Genomic DNA, 16,786 nt, shown 5'->3' with positions numbered 1-16,786 from the left:
GCCCATGATCACATCTATTCCATAAACTTTAAAAAAAGTTGGCTAGTATTAATATAAACTCATCATGCACCTTGTATAATTCCATTGATTTCAGTTATGTTACATGGAGGTTAATGAGCCCATAGACACTGGATGTCTGGAGGCAAGCAATGTTTTTTACAGCTTGGTTCTGGTAGAAAATTGGTCACCTATTTAAAGATTTTACTGTAATATATTTTTGCTGGAATAGACTGTGTGTTTGAGTTCCAAATAAAAAAGTTACAGAAGTTCTCTGTCTTGTTCCATCCTAATCTGAAAATGCCATCTTTTCTAGCCTCTGTTACTCTTAATTTGTATGTGATACATGGATATATATAACTAAGGATACTGATGCACTTGAGACAGTTAAAGCAAGAAAATTAAGTTTGTTAGTCATGCTGTTCTGCCACTAGTTGCACCTCCAGCCTCTACTGGTCTTTGTCTTACAAATCTCTCCCTTGTAGAACATATTAAATATCTGTTACAGTAAGACTATTAGTAGGAAAGTGATGACTCCTATTCCTGATAAAGTCTCTTCCTTATCCTTTTCTCTGTAAGAAGCACTTCTGACATAAGCATCAGTAGCACTGGACCTGTGACAACCTCGCAGCGGATCCCACCTTGCTCACTAGCCATATAATCAACTGCCCCTTGAAGAAACACATGCAGTTTCTAGAGAAGAGTAAAATGCAAGTGAGATGTACACATTGGAGAATGCTATTTTCCACCACAACTGCTATAAAAGCACTAACTGCTGAGAATTCTTTAAACCAAGAGCATATGAGGAGAGAGACTAAAAAACACCCATGTTTTAGGTCTTCTAATCGATAGCTGACTTGTCAGCTTGCTCCAGCACAAACAGCTGACTGACAGCAGCAGTAAAAACGATAGGTGGCTTTCAGCTGCTTGGAATGCATGTGCAGCTACTATCCTGCATCATGTCTATGGACCAGTAGCAAGTGGCCTAGCTTAAAAATTTCAAGTTTAAAGCACTTGCTAGGGAGATTCCATAAGGTCTGCTTTTCATTTCCAGTTCTGCAAAGGATCACAGTTCATGCTTGTATTTCAAAGACAATTTATAGCATATTTTTACCCTGAAAGTACTTGTAAACTTACATGTGCTAACAAATACCAGTGGACTCCTTGTGGAAAATCTTGTAGTTCCAGGAATAAGCACGGATGCTTCAGATACTTTCCTTTTATTAGATGTAGGTATCTTGAGGAATGGAAAAAACTTGACCGTAATACACAGATTTAAGGATGGCAACACAAGATTTAAAAACAAACAAACAAAAATCCAAAAATCTATTTCCAAGAGTCTTTTGACACTTTCTATTATTGGAATATCAGTTGCTGTTGCTGCATACATCAAAGTAATGTCATTTTTATGCAGTTCCCTTTTTAGAAAAAGTTCATCAAAATACTTGATTTATATAATACTTAAAAACTAATGTTTTTAAACCGAGATCAGCGATAGTTGTTTTCTAAATTAATTCAATAAAGTATGGACAAATCCTGTCCTTTGTTAACAATCGAAGTAACCAAGATGATTCGCAGGAGTTCCTGCAAAGCTATCACATGAGCTATAAACCAGCAGAACCTCAGGAACAGGTTTACTAGACCACCGGTAGCAAGACGTGCACTGCGTGTCTATTGCGCAATAAAGACATACTAACACTGCTTCATCTTTTCCACCATCCCTAGCACATCTGTAGTTAGTCCTAGTATAACCGTAATACGTTTATAACTTTAGAGTGATTGTGGGGCAAAAGAAACACCAGGCTTAATCTCAGTTTAAACCAGAGAATCAGCTATGCATAGGAGCAGTCCCATGAAATTGATTTGATTAACCACAATACAGGATTCATCTTGACAACCATGTGCTTTTTTGTAATCATCAGCCTTTGTGAATGCCAAGCCTATAGGACTTGTCTCTAATTACAGCTATTACTGATCATTAGTAAGTCTCCAGAGGCTATACGAGATTTTCACATATTGTAAGAGATCTCAGCATGGCATGTCTTGAAAACATATCTCTTTACAGAGAATTCTCAGAGTATAATGGTCTAAAGAATGTTAACAATTGTTTTTTATTTTTGTCACATTGTTATAGTTTCAAAATACATAATAACGAGAATTTTTTTTGCAAAGGGATTTATATAGCTTAGTGTCAAGTCATAAGAAAAACAATCAAACCCTATATTAATTATATTCCAACTGTAAAATAACAGGGGTTTTACATTACAAAATATGATAAATATTTAAATTGACTTATATTATTTATGTACTCTTTTCTGTTTTGATAATCCTACTTACCTTGGAGGAACCACTTCTACATTTTTCTTGATGGTTATTTTTATTCAGAGTCCTCAAAGTTACAGGAAGTTGCTGGGTTTTGCACGTACTGAGTTTCTCCTCTTCTTCGGATTTTTCTTCCAAGCATGGTGACAACTGACTTTCTGGTACCAGAACCTATATAACATTTTGGATTTTTTAAATTTTTATACAATTTTTGTATTTTATGATGTTTTATATTTATAAAACACACACAGAGCAACTTCTTTACCCTAAGTAACACATTCCTTAATGTAGATTTTGATAAAGTTCAGAGCTTATATACTTTATAGTTTGAAAAGCATCCAACCTAACTATTATTTTCGCTAACAAGGATGGGTTACCAAATCACAATTCACATAAAAGAACTTCCCCTGTGTATATATGTCTGAAGTATTCTATGATTTGGAAATTAATATTATTATCTCCCCAAATATACAATACATACCAGAAATCACTTAACTAGTTTTACAGTTATCTTTACTTATTGGCATTTTAAAAGTCCTTGTTTTTATGGTGAATGATCATAAAATAGCTAATAATCAGACTAAATATAAAAAAACAAGAAAACAACCAGCACAGCATACTGAAGTAAAATACCTGTGATCCACTTTCATCAAAGACGACATGTACAGTCGTTTTGGCAACTGATGCAGACTGCTTCTTACTAAAGCCCTACAAAGTGAGTAACCATCCATGTAAAATATACACTTTGCTCACTTTTTTAAACAAGAAACATAAAGAAAATACTTAAGTCAGAGATCACAAGTGTCTGAAATCAGGTTATAGGGGAAAATAGATTCTACAAGCTCATTCCAGTTCCATTTCTCACAAGTTTCTCAGACAGTGTTCAGGGCAAACGAGTTTGTTACAAGCAGTAAGGAATAAGCTATGGCTTGCTAAAATTTTTTTACTAAATGAGTAAATTTGTAAGAGTGGTAAGTGTACTGCAAAATGGGCTAGCTAATGAATAATTTCTAAAAGAATTCCATGTTTGTAAGCATCCAGTTCTTGTGTTTCTGGAAAAATTACATATGCAAAACTTGACAGTAAGCTATGGCGATCCCTTTCTAGCTAGTTAATTTTTGCTGCAATTAATTTTAAATCTTAGAATCACAGAATCATTTAGGTTGGAAGAGACCTTTAAGATCACCGAGTCCAACCGTAAACCTAACACTGCCAAGTCCACCACTAAACCATGTCCCTAAGCACCATGTCTACACGTCTTTTAAATACCCCCAGGGATGGTGACTCAACCACTTCCCCGGGCAGCCCGTTCCAATGCTTGATAAACCTTCTGGTGAGGAACTTTTTCCTAATATCCAATCTAAACCTCCCCTGGCACAACTTGAGGCTGTTTCCTCTCATCCTTGTTAGGCATCTTTACCGAAGCTTAACATACTATGGGAGAAATGCTGTTCTGTAGTGGCGATGTTAATTAGAAACTCTTGGTATAAATAGATACCGATAATCACAGCTATGACAACAGTTATATGGCAATGAGACATTTATTTTGAATCAATTAAAAACTATTTGGAAAGGTGTTTAAATCTTACCTTACATTTACTAAATCCATAAATCTTTCTGGTTACATCTTTGATTTCCAAGATAGAATCAAAATATAAAAAAAATTTCTCTCCTTCTTGATTACCCACATTCATTGGGCTTTTTAGATCTATTGTTAGTAATTTCTTTGAATCTTTTTCTGGACAAAAACAAAATTTGAAAAGTAGCTTCACTACAATTTAACATCTCGTATAATGTTTGTAAATACATGAAACTTACCTGTATTCTTTAGTTCAGCTATTAAGAAGTATTTTTTTTTTAAATTCACTCTAACCCACAATAAATTTTATTAGTGAAACAATTCAAGATTCAATCTTTTAGAAGTACTTATTCTGTATATTATGCTGTAGAATTTTCTTTAAAGGTTATTTACTATAGCTGCAGAGAAATTATAGATATTTAGAAGACTACTCTAACTAGTTTAAAAGAAACATTATTAAACATCATTGTATTATGCCTTATTTTGCATTGAAATAACTATAAGACATTATTTTAATAAAATCACACCTGCATGCCTTAAATGCAAATGTGACTGCAATGCAATTTTATCCCTGATAAAAACAGTACCTATAATATTTTAAGTGGGAATTTTGCTTTGCTGAGAATTGAGTCAGTACTTTAGGATTAATCCATTTGAAAATCCAAGTTACTGTGTAACAAAAGGTCACATTTTGAGTGCCAGTACCTTCAAGGCTGTACAGGTCTACCTCTTCTTCTGGTATAATGACTGTTTCCCACTGATGATCCTTATATGAAAAATACATATTTTTAAAGCTAGAAAACATTATATTACAATTAAATGAAGTGCAGTGATCAGAAAGTTATTCAGTGAGGACAAATCTTCCACTTTTTAAATCCTCTGTTACAAGGAATGACAATGAACATATGCTTCATTGGTAACAGTGAACAATGTTTCAGAAGAGCTTTGGTAGAGACATTAATCTAAACAGTCGAGTCTTATCTACAAAAATTATAACTGCAATTTTGTACATGGCTTCTTATTCACGTGTACATATGTTAAACTGTTCACAAACAGTATTAGAAAGTCATTACTTTGAAATTATTTGATCTAAATATGTACACCAAATCTAGATATTTTTTTTCCCCTTCACACAACAGTTGCACACATAACTTCCACATGTTGATGTGGGGAAACAAATTTGACACACATTTTTTTCAAGTGTATCTACTGCCTCAGAACAATCTAGTATGACAGACAAAAATCAGCTTACTGCATCATCTGCTGCCACATAGAAAGATATACTTCTGCTACCAACATTGAAATCTACCCAAAATGCTTCAAGATTTTCATCCAATGGTATCTGTAGCTAAAAGAAAAAAATTAAGATAAAAGAGTAAGAGCTGACAGCAATGATTTATACCAGCTAACAGGCTTTGTGTTACAGTGTGACAAACTTTAAATACATGCACATCTGTATACTCCTGAAAAAAAAAAAAATTCACTTGATCCTTACTTTTTCTTAGAATGCAAAGAAATTATTCAGCTGCACAAATGAATATCTGTGGATATATGATTAAGTCAGTAACTTACCTCATATTTATCAAGAGCTGCTGATAAACACGGATATGTAAAAACCCTGTAAGAAAAGGGTATTTTGTCAAGTATCCTAAAATGCTGTAAATAAATTTTGCATATCTGAACACAGCAACTGGATTGTGTTTTCAGCACAAAACTTGTGTGCTTTAGAGACTAAGAGATCACAGCAATCAAAAGAGCAGTCACTTGCCTGCACTTCTTTCCCAAAGGAGATAACATGAAATTTTATATATCCTCACAATTAAAGCAGTGATCTCGGACCTCTTGTCACTACGTTCACACTTCTAGCTTATCTGATGGTATTTTAAGAATGGTATTCAAACTGAATATACACCTGATATAAAGACATACCAGACAATCTCTTTGCTGTCATGACATATAAAAGTAACATGCAGAGTATGTAATCATATAGATAAAACTCCTATTTTCTCTTCCTTTTCATGTCCTATTTCTCTAGCAGATATACTCATTGATCATTATCTCAATGTAAATATCCTAAATCAATAAAGGAATATATACCAACAGATTACTAGCTATTGTTAGATTACATGTTCATTGAATTAACAAGCATCTCAGGATTTTGCAACAGAACTAAGTAGAATATGAAAACTAGCTCCTTATAAACATTTATTAAAGGAAGGGTAGCATACGCTTTACATTATTTAAGAATCTTTTCAAATGAACGTTCTTTATTTAGCAAACAGTTTCTTCCAGCTGTTATCTAATAATCTGAAACATACGTTATGTTTGCCTTTTTTCCAAATATGGGAATTACATAAAATTAACATCTTGATAGAGAAGGTAGTATCAGTGACAATGTGTCAAAAGATGGTATTATTAAATAGTAAAGAAATTGAGTATTTCAAAAATATCTTAACTCTGCACAGTTCCCTGACTTTATACCACAGCAAAATTAGTCTTACTTGTTTGTATTATCTTTGTTTCCTAAAACCAGGGGTTTTTTTTGATACAAAGGTTACTCCCAATGAATGGCCATAAAATCCAAAAGAGACAATATATTAGCTTTAAAAAATTCAGTTTTACCTTCTTTTGTCTCCAAGCATGCCATTCACTTGGTTAAGAAATTTTCTGCAATCCTATTAAAACACAGAAATTTCTTAAAGAATTGTAAAATGAAAGTTTACATCCATGGAAATATTTTTCATATGACTTACTGTTTCAAACTCAGAATCTTTAATTCCTTTAAATGCATTGGACACAAACTCCATGGAAAACCACTGGCGTGCCAGTTCTCCTCTTTGTTTCTCTGATATCATTCTGCATAAAGCTTCCGTAATGGCTACTTGCAGGTCATAATCTACAGAACAATATATTTTACAGGAGTAGTAGTTTTAAAGATACTACTGATGTGAAAAAAACATTATTATGTAGGAAACTGGTATAAGCAGTGCTGAACACTTCATATTACGTATCACATTATATCCAAATACGTAACCCATGAAGGACATATAGATAAAGAACTAAGGGAGTAAGGATGACTAAATAACTTGTGTTTCAAAATGAAATTTCAACCAAACTTTCAAGGAATGTCAGAGCAACACTAGGCATATAAGCAAGAGATAAGAAGTTTTCAACTTTCACCTGTCTGAGCTGGGAAATTGTTGGATGCCAAAGTGATCCCTGAGAGAACTTATAGTACTACTATACATGGCTAGCAATTCACTATCCTCAAAGACACTTCATTATGAGCTTTTGCTATTTTAAAACTTATATTCTAGAGAAGAAAAGGACTGAAAACTTTAAGGAGTTAGCCATGCACTGCATACATCAGAAACATTCCAATTTGCAGATTGTTTTCATGCAGCATTTGTATTTTTCAGCGGACTGTAATCGCAACTTTGTACAGCTTCTAAATGTCTTCTCTGGATTTTTAACTGGTCTGCATGTAATTTTTAAGAAGCTCAATACTAAATTGTTTATTAAGTCCCATGCTCACCTCCAGCATCCAAAATTCTCCTCCCCATGTCACTCCTGCCAAACAAAGTAATGTTTCATCAAAATATGACAGCAACACAAAGCATAGAAGAAAAGTTTCTTTAATTACAAGCTTTCAATGTATGAGACAAAACCCTGATTCCACTAAACTTAGACTTCAAAGGGTTAAGTCTTTTATGCTGAGGATATACATCTGAAAGTACTACTGGGGAAGTGAATCACCTGATATATATAATTTTTATTCTATTTCTTTTTTGAAAAGCTGTAAAAAAATTTCCCAACATGAACAGCTTATCCTTTGAGTGATTGATTCACTGTGCTTTACACACATTCTTATAAATAACAGTTTAATTATTTTAAGACAAATGGGATAAGAAGAAGCCTAACCCATATTGGGAAAGAGGTAAATTTAGGCTTGTAATGGAGAATAACCCATGAGAATACCTGCCACTGGCAACACAACAGAGAATGCAAAAGTGAGTTAAAGAGGGACCAATGTGCATTATAAACAGCCTTAGTAAAAACTGCCTTCCCAGCTATGCAAATGATGTAACGATATAAAAATTATACTGAAGATTATTTACATGACAAGCAACATTTCCTTTGTAGAAAATATCTTTTTCCTGGCATCTCGAGGTATGTTGTCAAGCATTAAATTAAGTTTTCTTACTACCTAAGAAGAGTGGAAAAAAGGGAATAAGATTAAATATAAAATAAGTTAAGGTTTAAGTTGTTCTTATTTTGGGGCCTTGTAATGTATTTCATACCACTGAAGAAAATAACATGCTTAAACAATTGCAAAACAAGAAAAGACAATGAGTTCTATCTTACCTTAAAAGGCATTTACTGTGATATAACTACCTCAATTTCAATGAATTACATTAGCTTTAATGTGAACATCAGTTGTTAAAGGGTTGTGTTTCTTATTTGCAGGTTTAGATATAGAAAAAAAACTTTCAAAGCTAGAGTTCCGTCTGCAGTTGATTGCTGAGCTAAAATGTACCTTAAATTTGCATTAAAAAGCCTTTCCTTTGGGGATGTAGCCTTTACAGAAGACTTTTTGTAACTTTCCATTTCTTTAGAGAGGAAAAAAAAACCTGACAGCTTGAGGTTACTAAAATAAATAGGAGAAATTTGGAGTATACTAGAAGGTATACAAATTTCCTGCAAGTACCTAAAGAATTTACAACCAACAAACTTAATCCTATTTATAGCAGTTGTAATAGAGGATATTATTTCCTATGCTTTTATACAGCTATCTCACCAGAAGCTTAATACCACTGTTTTGTAATTTACTGTCCAAAACAAAAATTATAGGTCAGTAATCTGAAAAAAAAAAACCCCAAACAACCCAACCAAAACAAAACTCCAACATATAAACAACAACAAACATTCCCAAAGAAACATTAAATCATTCTTCTGATTCTAGAGCACTACGATATTCTCTTTTTTTTTTTTTTTTTGGTAGCATCTATACAGTTAAACTACTATCTCCACAAAGTCTGTTAAATTGTTGCTTAGAAAGAAGAGTGTTTACCTCCTGCTGAACATAAACACTAATTCTTACATCGGCGATGAGGGTACATGTTCTCAGAACAAAATTTTCTAGTATTCGCATTTTACCTAATGAACAGGAAAACACTAAATTAAAGAGTTATCAAGAGTGTATTAGGGTCCCCCCTCATCAGCATTTGAAAAAAGATTAATTTTCATTTAGAAATAAAATATAGTATGCCTTCCTTTCCATACAGGATTACTGATATTTAAAAATAAGCATCTTAAGCTTCATGGTTAAATGCAAGACAGAATAGCTACTTCAATTTATAGTAAATATGGCTCTTTATGATGTTGCTATTCCTGTGCATCACTGCATAAGTCCCTTGGGCATGAGATCATTATTTTTAAAATCTAATCAGATCAATTCTATAACTTAGCTCTCTGAGATATAATTCAGACCCTGGAATTTATCTTCCCAGGGACAAGGAAATGAATCTTTCATTTTGATTGTGACAGCATAATGGTCTGTAGTGACTTTCTACCTAGTGCTATATTGAAAGGTAAGAGCAGCATGATATTCATGATAACAAGGTCAATAAAGAAGGACTACTGTGCTATGCTAAGCTATGACAGTAGCTTAGAAACAATGTTCTTTTTAGGAAAAACTCAGTTCAGTTGCCATCTCTGAGGAGACTAGACTATCCTGCTTTTTTATTCCTGACATCAGCAAGTTACAAGGAAATCTGTCAGTAGAGAAACCTCAAATTAAACAAAGTTATAGTTGACATTCAAGCTTTTTTCACATGAATGAGAAATGTAGTCCTTTGTGCGCAGAACAGCCCTCTTGAGGATAAGCTCTTTCCTGTTACGGTTTATTAGCTGAAGCATATAGATCTGGTGGTATATTTACATTAGATCAAGAAACTTTGTACCACCCTCATTATATGTGTTCTTCTCAGAACTACTTTGCCTCAAGGTGGCTCCACAAGTAGTAAGAGTTATTTTAACACAGATAACTTCAAAATGTCTCTTTCGGAGCACTTTAACTATCATATCTAGTGTACACTTTTTTTAAGCTCACCTTCAGGTCTGGTATCACATATAGCCTACAATAAAAAACAAAACAAAACACATAATTTTGATACTGTAAATATTACAGCATAAAAATCAGGTAACATGTACCTAAAGCAAGTAATCGAAAAGCATTTAAGATTTTAAAGTTATTTCATCCTTAATGAAGAACGTAAGAGACTACTTCTAATACCGAGTGTGGTTTCCCAAAATTATATTTCAGTTAAATTTATGGAAATTATTTCCCCAACGACAAAAGAAAACTCACAGCTCTTATAAACTTGGTGTCCCGGGATTAGCATACCAATAATTTATGTATTCAAAATTAGAGCAAGATGAAATTTTATTGTTCATTGAACACTTATGTTGTTGTTTTTTTAAATTTTATTTCATGACACTAATCATGAACAGAAAACAAGTATGAATACAGGCAAACTATTTATCCAGAAAGACTCATAATCCATTTCAGAAATCATTCTAACATTAACTTTAGAAGGACATTAAACAGAAACACATTTGAAAGTGAAAAGCTGTTCTTTTATGTTACAAATTGTCTTTATTGATAACCAGTATTGAGAACGCTAATTTCGGTGCATAGCGTAGACATGAATTACTGAGCTTGAGTTTGCTAAACACATTTTTATTGCTAAACTAGTAATAATTATATTGACAAATACACACAATGTATTTTATTATCAATATATTTTACCAGCAACACGTTGAAGAAATCTTCAGCCAGACTTGTAAGCATTTCATTCTTTTCATTTCCTCTGAGGATCAAAATTCCTTTTACCTTTTCAAACCAATTAACCATGTAAAGGGAAAATAAAAGTAAATCTATTTCAATAGCATGAAAAAGGACAATAGTTTGTATTATACTTCAGTAAAATTATACAAACTATATAAAAATTAAAACAACAGCAACAACATTACCAGTCTGCTAAGCATACTTTAGCCCCAGACTGAAACTTTTCACTCACACTAAACAAATGTAGGTGATTTCAAACTAGCGTAAGTAATTTCTGTAGCTGACTTTCTAACACAAAAACTAGAGATCTACTTTTACATCTCCCATCACAGACAAAAGAGCTGAAAATGGATAATGGCTGAATGAAAAAGTGTGTTAGTAGGTGTGAATATACGCATGAAGTTACCACCACACTTTTTTTTTTTTTTTAATTAAAGCAGTTGAGAAGGCAATTGAGTAACACTCATCTGACATTGCCATTAATTTTCTTCAGTGAAATCTCTGGTGAAAGCAATAAGGAAGTGGTGTCTATTTTTCAGTGTGTTTATTATGTTGAGTTACAAATTATTAATGCATTTAACATGCGGGTTGAAATAACACAAAATAATAGCACTATAATCTGTTGAAAGAATGGGTACAATATTGCTGTTGCAAGTATTAACACAAAAATTATTAATTTGCACCAGGAACCTCCAATTCCCAACTCAAAAGCAGTATAGCAAGCTCATATAAAAGGTATCATCTTGTTGTAATTGCTGTAAGCATATCTAATTAATTATATTTTGCATAATTTGCAAAACCTTCACTGTGATGGAGCAGTATCACTTTATAAGGAGCTACTTGTCAAAGAACATTTAAATCTGAATAATGTTTGTTGCAAAGTTATGGGAAATTTTTAATTCAGAAACAATCAAGGACCAAATCGAATACTAAGCTGTTCAGCACTGAAGCATTACTTATGCATGCTTTATTAATTTTTTTTATATATATATTTTTTTTAGAAGTTCACATATGCTTTATGGTTTTACTTATCCTTCCAATAAGACCGTATTTTATCATTGCTGGGAGCCCATCTTCTCCTGCTATGCTGATTTTCTTCCCACATTTCTGAATAGAATTTAGTAAAGTGGAAATGCTTTTGACTTCTTGTTTGTCAAGTTCCTGAAATTGAAATTATAACATAAGCTTTAGTGTACAGTTCTAGAAGAACCTGTATTTAATTAACCAGATGCCTTTTTGTTCTCTAAACCCACTTTAATTGCAGCTTGAAGTAGAGATGTCATTCTTAAATTTTATTTCAGTTTTTCAAATCAACTGCTGGTATAAACCAAGCCAAATGAAAAAAGTATTTTTCAGACTATTACAATGACAGTATAGATGATTCTGATGTTACGATTACATTACCCGACACAGAAGCTTGTCTAATTTGTTAACAAACTGTTGGCTGCATTTATAAGAGATGTTTTCACAGTCTTCTGCTGCCAGAAATTGTTCTAATAATTGGAAATCTTTTTTTCTTGTAGCTTCATCAATTAACTTTTCAAACTGTCAACAATCAAAGAAAACAGAGTAACTGTATTACTGTATGCTTAACACCGATACTGATTTAACAAGATTTAACTTAGGTTTTACGCAATCATCTGTTGCACTCTAAACAAATATTCTGAATCACAAAATCATTAAATGTAAAACCTAAAGTACAGAACACTGTATCTAATACATTAACCATGCAACTACTTAACTCACTGAGCTTTTAATTATTTGCCTGTTTTCCTTAACTGGTTTTTCTTTCCTCATACTAGAAACAAATGCTTACATAAGTGCTCATTGTGTTAATACCCCTTCCTTAGTACATTTAATATTTCACATTTCTAAGTTATCTATTAGTGACATTACAAGATATTAATGTATTTGAGGACTACTGCCTTCCTCAACTATTTTGCCACTCTATTCTTTCTAAATCAGTTATAACCAGATTTCAACATTTTGATCTTAAGTATCATCCCAACTGATTCACCTATGTCAAATGCATACGATTTAATTTAATCAATAACAATTTCCAATTCCTCTTGCTTTCTACCCAGCTACTTAGCACTAACCTATGTCAAAGGAAAATTTCTTCCTACCACATTCTTTGCCACACTGCAAATTTTACTTGTAATTAAACACCAGAAGGAGTGCTTTAAGCTAGTAATTAAAACAATCAATACTTATATTCTGATCTATAAGCACATACCTGCATCTCATTCCTGGCTGCCATTTTTGCAATTCATCTACTCAGCTGCATAAGCAGGGAACAATCCTCACTTGACCAAAACACAATTCACTGACATAGACTTCAAAAAGATTTTGCAAACATGTCAGTAATCAGTCAAAAAACATTACAAATTCCAAAATTTGTCTAGTATAAATACTATTTAAGAAATTAAACTAAATGGGGACATAAGGAAACATCCTTACATGGATAAACAATTGCTTAAAATAAGAGTGGAAGGAATAATCAACTAGTCCTGCAGCAGTCTCTCAGTATTTCTCAGCGAGAAAAGAGCATGAAGGCAGCCAATTATACTGTCAACACCAGGTTAGTCAGAATAGATAAGTCAACTGCAGAACTCCAGAAGGGCCTCATTAAAAAATGGTAGCTTAAATCATTTAAGAAAAATGTGATAAATCCATGCAGGGAAAAAGCCTTCTTAATTATACAGTGATGGGCTCCGAGATGACCATTACCACCAAAACCCAAGATCTCAAAATTATAGTTTTCTCAAAACATTAATACTCAAGAGCAGTCAAAGTATTTTCTTTGTTTTGAGAGTTTACATGTAAAAAACAACAAACCTTTTCATGCTTTGCATGAATTAACCTACATCGACCAATCTACCATCTGCAGTTTTGGTCTCCCCATGCCAGAAATTACATAGAATTAGACAAAGGAAAGCAAAGGGAAATAATGATTAAAAATAACAAACAACTTCTGTAGAACAAGCAACTGGGAACACACACTAGTCATTTCTGTACTCCTAAGTAATACAAAAATAACAAATACAGAGGGTTTTTTTTATTATTTTTTCCAATACAAGAATGCAACAGCCTACATTGAAGCTTTTGCTATCACCTCACAGATCTCTTGCCTCCTGCCTAGTCAGACAAGCCAGAGAAGAAAATATAAACCCCCTTCCAGGTGCCTCCTTCTCGACGAGGGTGCGAGACCTCTACCCTCGAACCACACGCAGCCGCTGGCATCTCCCCCAAGAGATCTGTTACTGAGAGGAAAACTCCCCGACGTGCCCCCTGCCACCTCAGCAGCGGGGCAGGCACCACCGGCAGAGCAGCTGACCGCGGGGCAGCAGAGAAGCCCCCCCCACAGCCTAGCGACCCTCACCTCGCCGCCCGAGCAGAAAAAAAAGCGCCATTTCCCGCCGGCCAATCACTCCCAGCGGCGGTAGTCTCCAGCCAATCACCGCCCGGGAGGGCGGCACGCGGACCAATCGCCGTCGAGAGGCGCGGGGCGGAAGGAGGGTTTTTTTCCTTACCGTGAGGCAGCCTCTCACAGAGGTTTCTGTTCAATCCGCCGCGGAGGAGGCGGCGCTGCGGCCGGGCGGGGAGAGGGCGGTGCCTTCCGGCGCCTCAGGCCGCCCAGCGCTGCCTCAGGCCAGGCGGGCGCCTCCCGCTTGGTGGCGCCGGTCGGGAGCGGGGGTGCGGATGGGGCCGCAGCCGCTAAAAAACCCCGGTGGGGCGCCTGCCCTTCCTGCCCGAGCCGGGCTGGCGGCCTGCTGGCCCGGCGGCCCTGGCTCCCGCCCCGGCTGGTCCGTCGTGAGGGAGGGCACGAAGTGTTTGCCGAGTGATGCCGGCAGCGGGAGCCGGTGACGGCCCCGGGGCGACGAGGCAGCGGGAGGAAAGGGAAGGCCCCTCCTGCGGTGGGGAAAGAGAGGTGGTCCTGCTGGTGGGCGATGCAGTCCCCTTCTCAAAGGAGCGCGCCTGCCTACAGAGGACCCCCGCTCTTCTTTTATGTTTACAGATTGTCTTTACTGATAACCAGTACTGAGAACGCTAATTTCGGTGCACAGCGTAGACAAAAGTTACTGAGCGTGAGTTTGCTAAACCAGTGTAATTCATTCGTACGCTAAATCAGAAACATTTTCACTCCCATCAAGTGCCCGAGTAGGTGGGATGGAGACAGAGGCTCAGGGACAGACCTGTTGTTGAGGATAAAGGGCTTCTGCTGACATTTGCGCTCTTTGTTATACAGAGGGAACTGGGTAACACGTTTAAATGAAACCCAACAGTTCCAGAGTGGGACTTTACCTGTACTGGTGCGATACTGGTGTATCTGTCACCTGTATCACAGGTGACCTATCACAAATACAAGTGACAAAACTTAGCATGAATCTTACACGATCCAGTGGAGTATCAGGAAGCATCTCCCTTCATACCTAGAATAAGCACCAACAGTGGAGCATCTAGGAGAAGAATCACCTTTCACAGCAGATAAACCTGCAGCAATTGTAAATAAAATAACACCACCGACTCTCTAAAATAAGAAAGAAAACAAATCAATGCCATAAAAGGCAAAAAAGCCATACAGAAAGCATTTCAAATACCACCAGATGTCACTGTAATTCAAGAAAATGAAAAGTGGTATGAGAATTGGAGTATCTCCACTGAGGAGTTGATCCCATAGGAGTGAGTGGTGCTGAGCATTTTGCAGGAGGCATGGTCGGCCAAAGGGATTAGCTGCAGCATTAGCTGCTGACATACTTGCTGTTGGGAGACTTTATTAGAAGGCAGTGGGTGATCTGAAGTAGATTTGTAGAAGTACAGCTTTACTGAGAAACCTACTAGGGACAAAACTTTGCATGAGGAACTTCGAGCATCAGAATTTTTCTATAAAAACTGAACTCTGAATTCTACTTTCATCATATGAAGCAGAAGTAATAAAAGCCAATTTGCATTCAATGCTTTCCCTTACCAGTCACATTAGCATACACGCAGGCTTAGACTATCCACAGATTTTCAAGTTTTGTAAAGAAAACAGCCTTACTCATTCCATAGCAAAAGAAAAGCGAGTCATAAAGTACAGGAGAAGTGAGTGGATCATACCCTTTCCCTCCTGCACTAGGTACACTGACGTGACTGAGAGACTACTGTATGTTCATTTCTCATTCTCTAATGTCTATTTTGTTTGGTTTAGCAGAAGGGAGGTCAACAGAAAGCAGAATTTTCATTGTTATGCATTAAACAGATGGGAACAAGCAGTGAAATTATTTGGGCCACAGATACAACAACTACACTTAAAAATTTCAGAGAAAATGGAAGCAAAACTGTCTTTAGGGTAGGGTAGCACTATGTACAGTGACCCCTCTTCGCTACAGCAGCAGAAATATCTACCTTCATTACAGGTACTGGAAAACATTGTACTGGTCAATATAATCAATCTTTGGCACAGCTGCTGTTGTATGTAGAACTGAGAAGGGTCAGAAGCATTGATGCCAACAGTTTTAATATCAAGTGTCAGCTGAAATAGTTGCAGATCTGAGATCATAAGGAGAAAACCAAATCAGGAAAGAAGTCAGTACTAACATTAGACTCATGTTGACAAATGACTAATCACTTAGACTTGGCGTTCTGTGTCTTTACCAGGCAATGCTGTAAAGTACATGTAACATTTTATTGAGCACTGATGATACACTAAATTAAGTACTGTTGTTACAACTGACTGTTAGGATATTACTATTACTACAAGCTGGAATTTAATTTTTTTCTTTGTAAGATAAATACAAAGAAACTATGAATTTGAAACTAAATATAAAAATAACACCTATGTTAAAAATAACACTAACTACCTGTAAAATAAACCTGATGGTTGGATGTTCATAGAAAAAGCCAGTCCTTCTCTTAAATCATAAAATGGTTTGAGTTGGAAGGGACCTTAAAGATTATCTGGTTCCAACCCCCCTGCCGTGGGCAGGGACACCTTCCACTAGACCAGGTTGCTCAGAGCCCCATCCAGCCTGGCCTTGAACACTTCCAGGGATGGG

At 35.6% G+C, this 16,786-nt stretch overlaps 1 protein-coding gene across 1 annotated transcript in view; it reads right to left on the bottom strand.

Annotated features, from left to right (window-relative positions):
- The window catches only part of SYCP2 (synaptonemal complex protein 2), a 30,240-nt gene extending 16,122 nt beyond the window's left edge, over window positions 1–14,118 (bottom strand). Inside the window, exons 1-18 of the mRNA XM_041122645.1 lie at window positions 13,920–14,118; window positions 12,985–13,084; window positions 12,153–12,293; window positions 11,781–11,909; window positions 10,710–10,814; window positions 10,011–10,035; window positions 8,970–9,055; window positions 8,017–8,105; window positions 7,434–7,468; window positions 6,652–6,794; window positions 6,521–6,573; window positions 5,471–5,516; window positions 5,151–5,246; window positions 4,604–4,664; window positions 3,909–4,057; window positions 2,953–3,027; window positions 2,335–2,490; window positions 1,135–1,234 (exon numbers count right to left, since the gene is read on the bottom strand). Coding sequence (XP_040978579.1) covers window positions 1,135–1,234; window positions 2,335–2,490; window positions 2,953–3,027; window positions 3,909–4,057; window positions 4,604–4,664; window positions 5,151–5,246; window positions 5,471–5,516; window positions 6,521–6,573; window positions 6,652–6,794; window positions 7,434–7,468; window positions 8,017–8,105; window positions 8,970–9,055; window positions 10,011–10,035; window positions 10,710–10,814; window positions 11,781–11,909; window positions 12,153–12,293; window positions 12,985–13,008 — 1,513 coding nt within the window. The 5' untranslated portion in view covers window positions 13,009–13,084; window positions 13,920–14,118. The remainder of the gene's footprint in view (window positions 1–1,134; window positions 1,235–2,334; window positions 2,491–2,952; window positions 3,028–3,908; window positions 4,058–4,603; window positions 4,665–5,150; window positions 5,247–5,470; window positions 5,517–6,520; window positions 6,574–6,651; window positions 6,795–7,433; window positions 7,469–8,016; window positions 8,106–8,969; window positions 9,056–10,010; window positions 10,036–10,709; window positions 10,815–11,780; window positions 11,910–12,152; window positions 12,294–12,984; window positions 13,085–13,919) is intronic.
- Window positions 14,119–16,786: the final 2,668 nt, after the last annotated feature.

This window comes from Aquila chrysaetos, chromosome 3, assembly GCF_900496995.4.
Source record: "Aquila chrysaetos chrysaetos chromosome 3, bAquChr1.4, whole genome shotgun sequence".
NCBI lineage: Eukaryota > Metazoa > Chordata > Aves > Accipitriformes > Accipitridae > Aquila > Aquila chrysaetos.
Note: the sequence above shows the minus strand (reverse complement) of the source record. Positions and strands in the feature narration are given on the sequence as shown.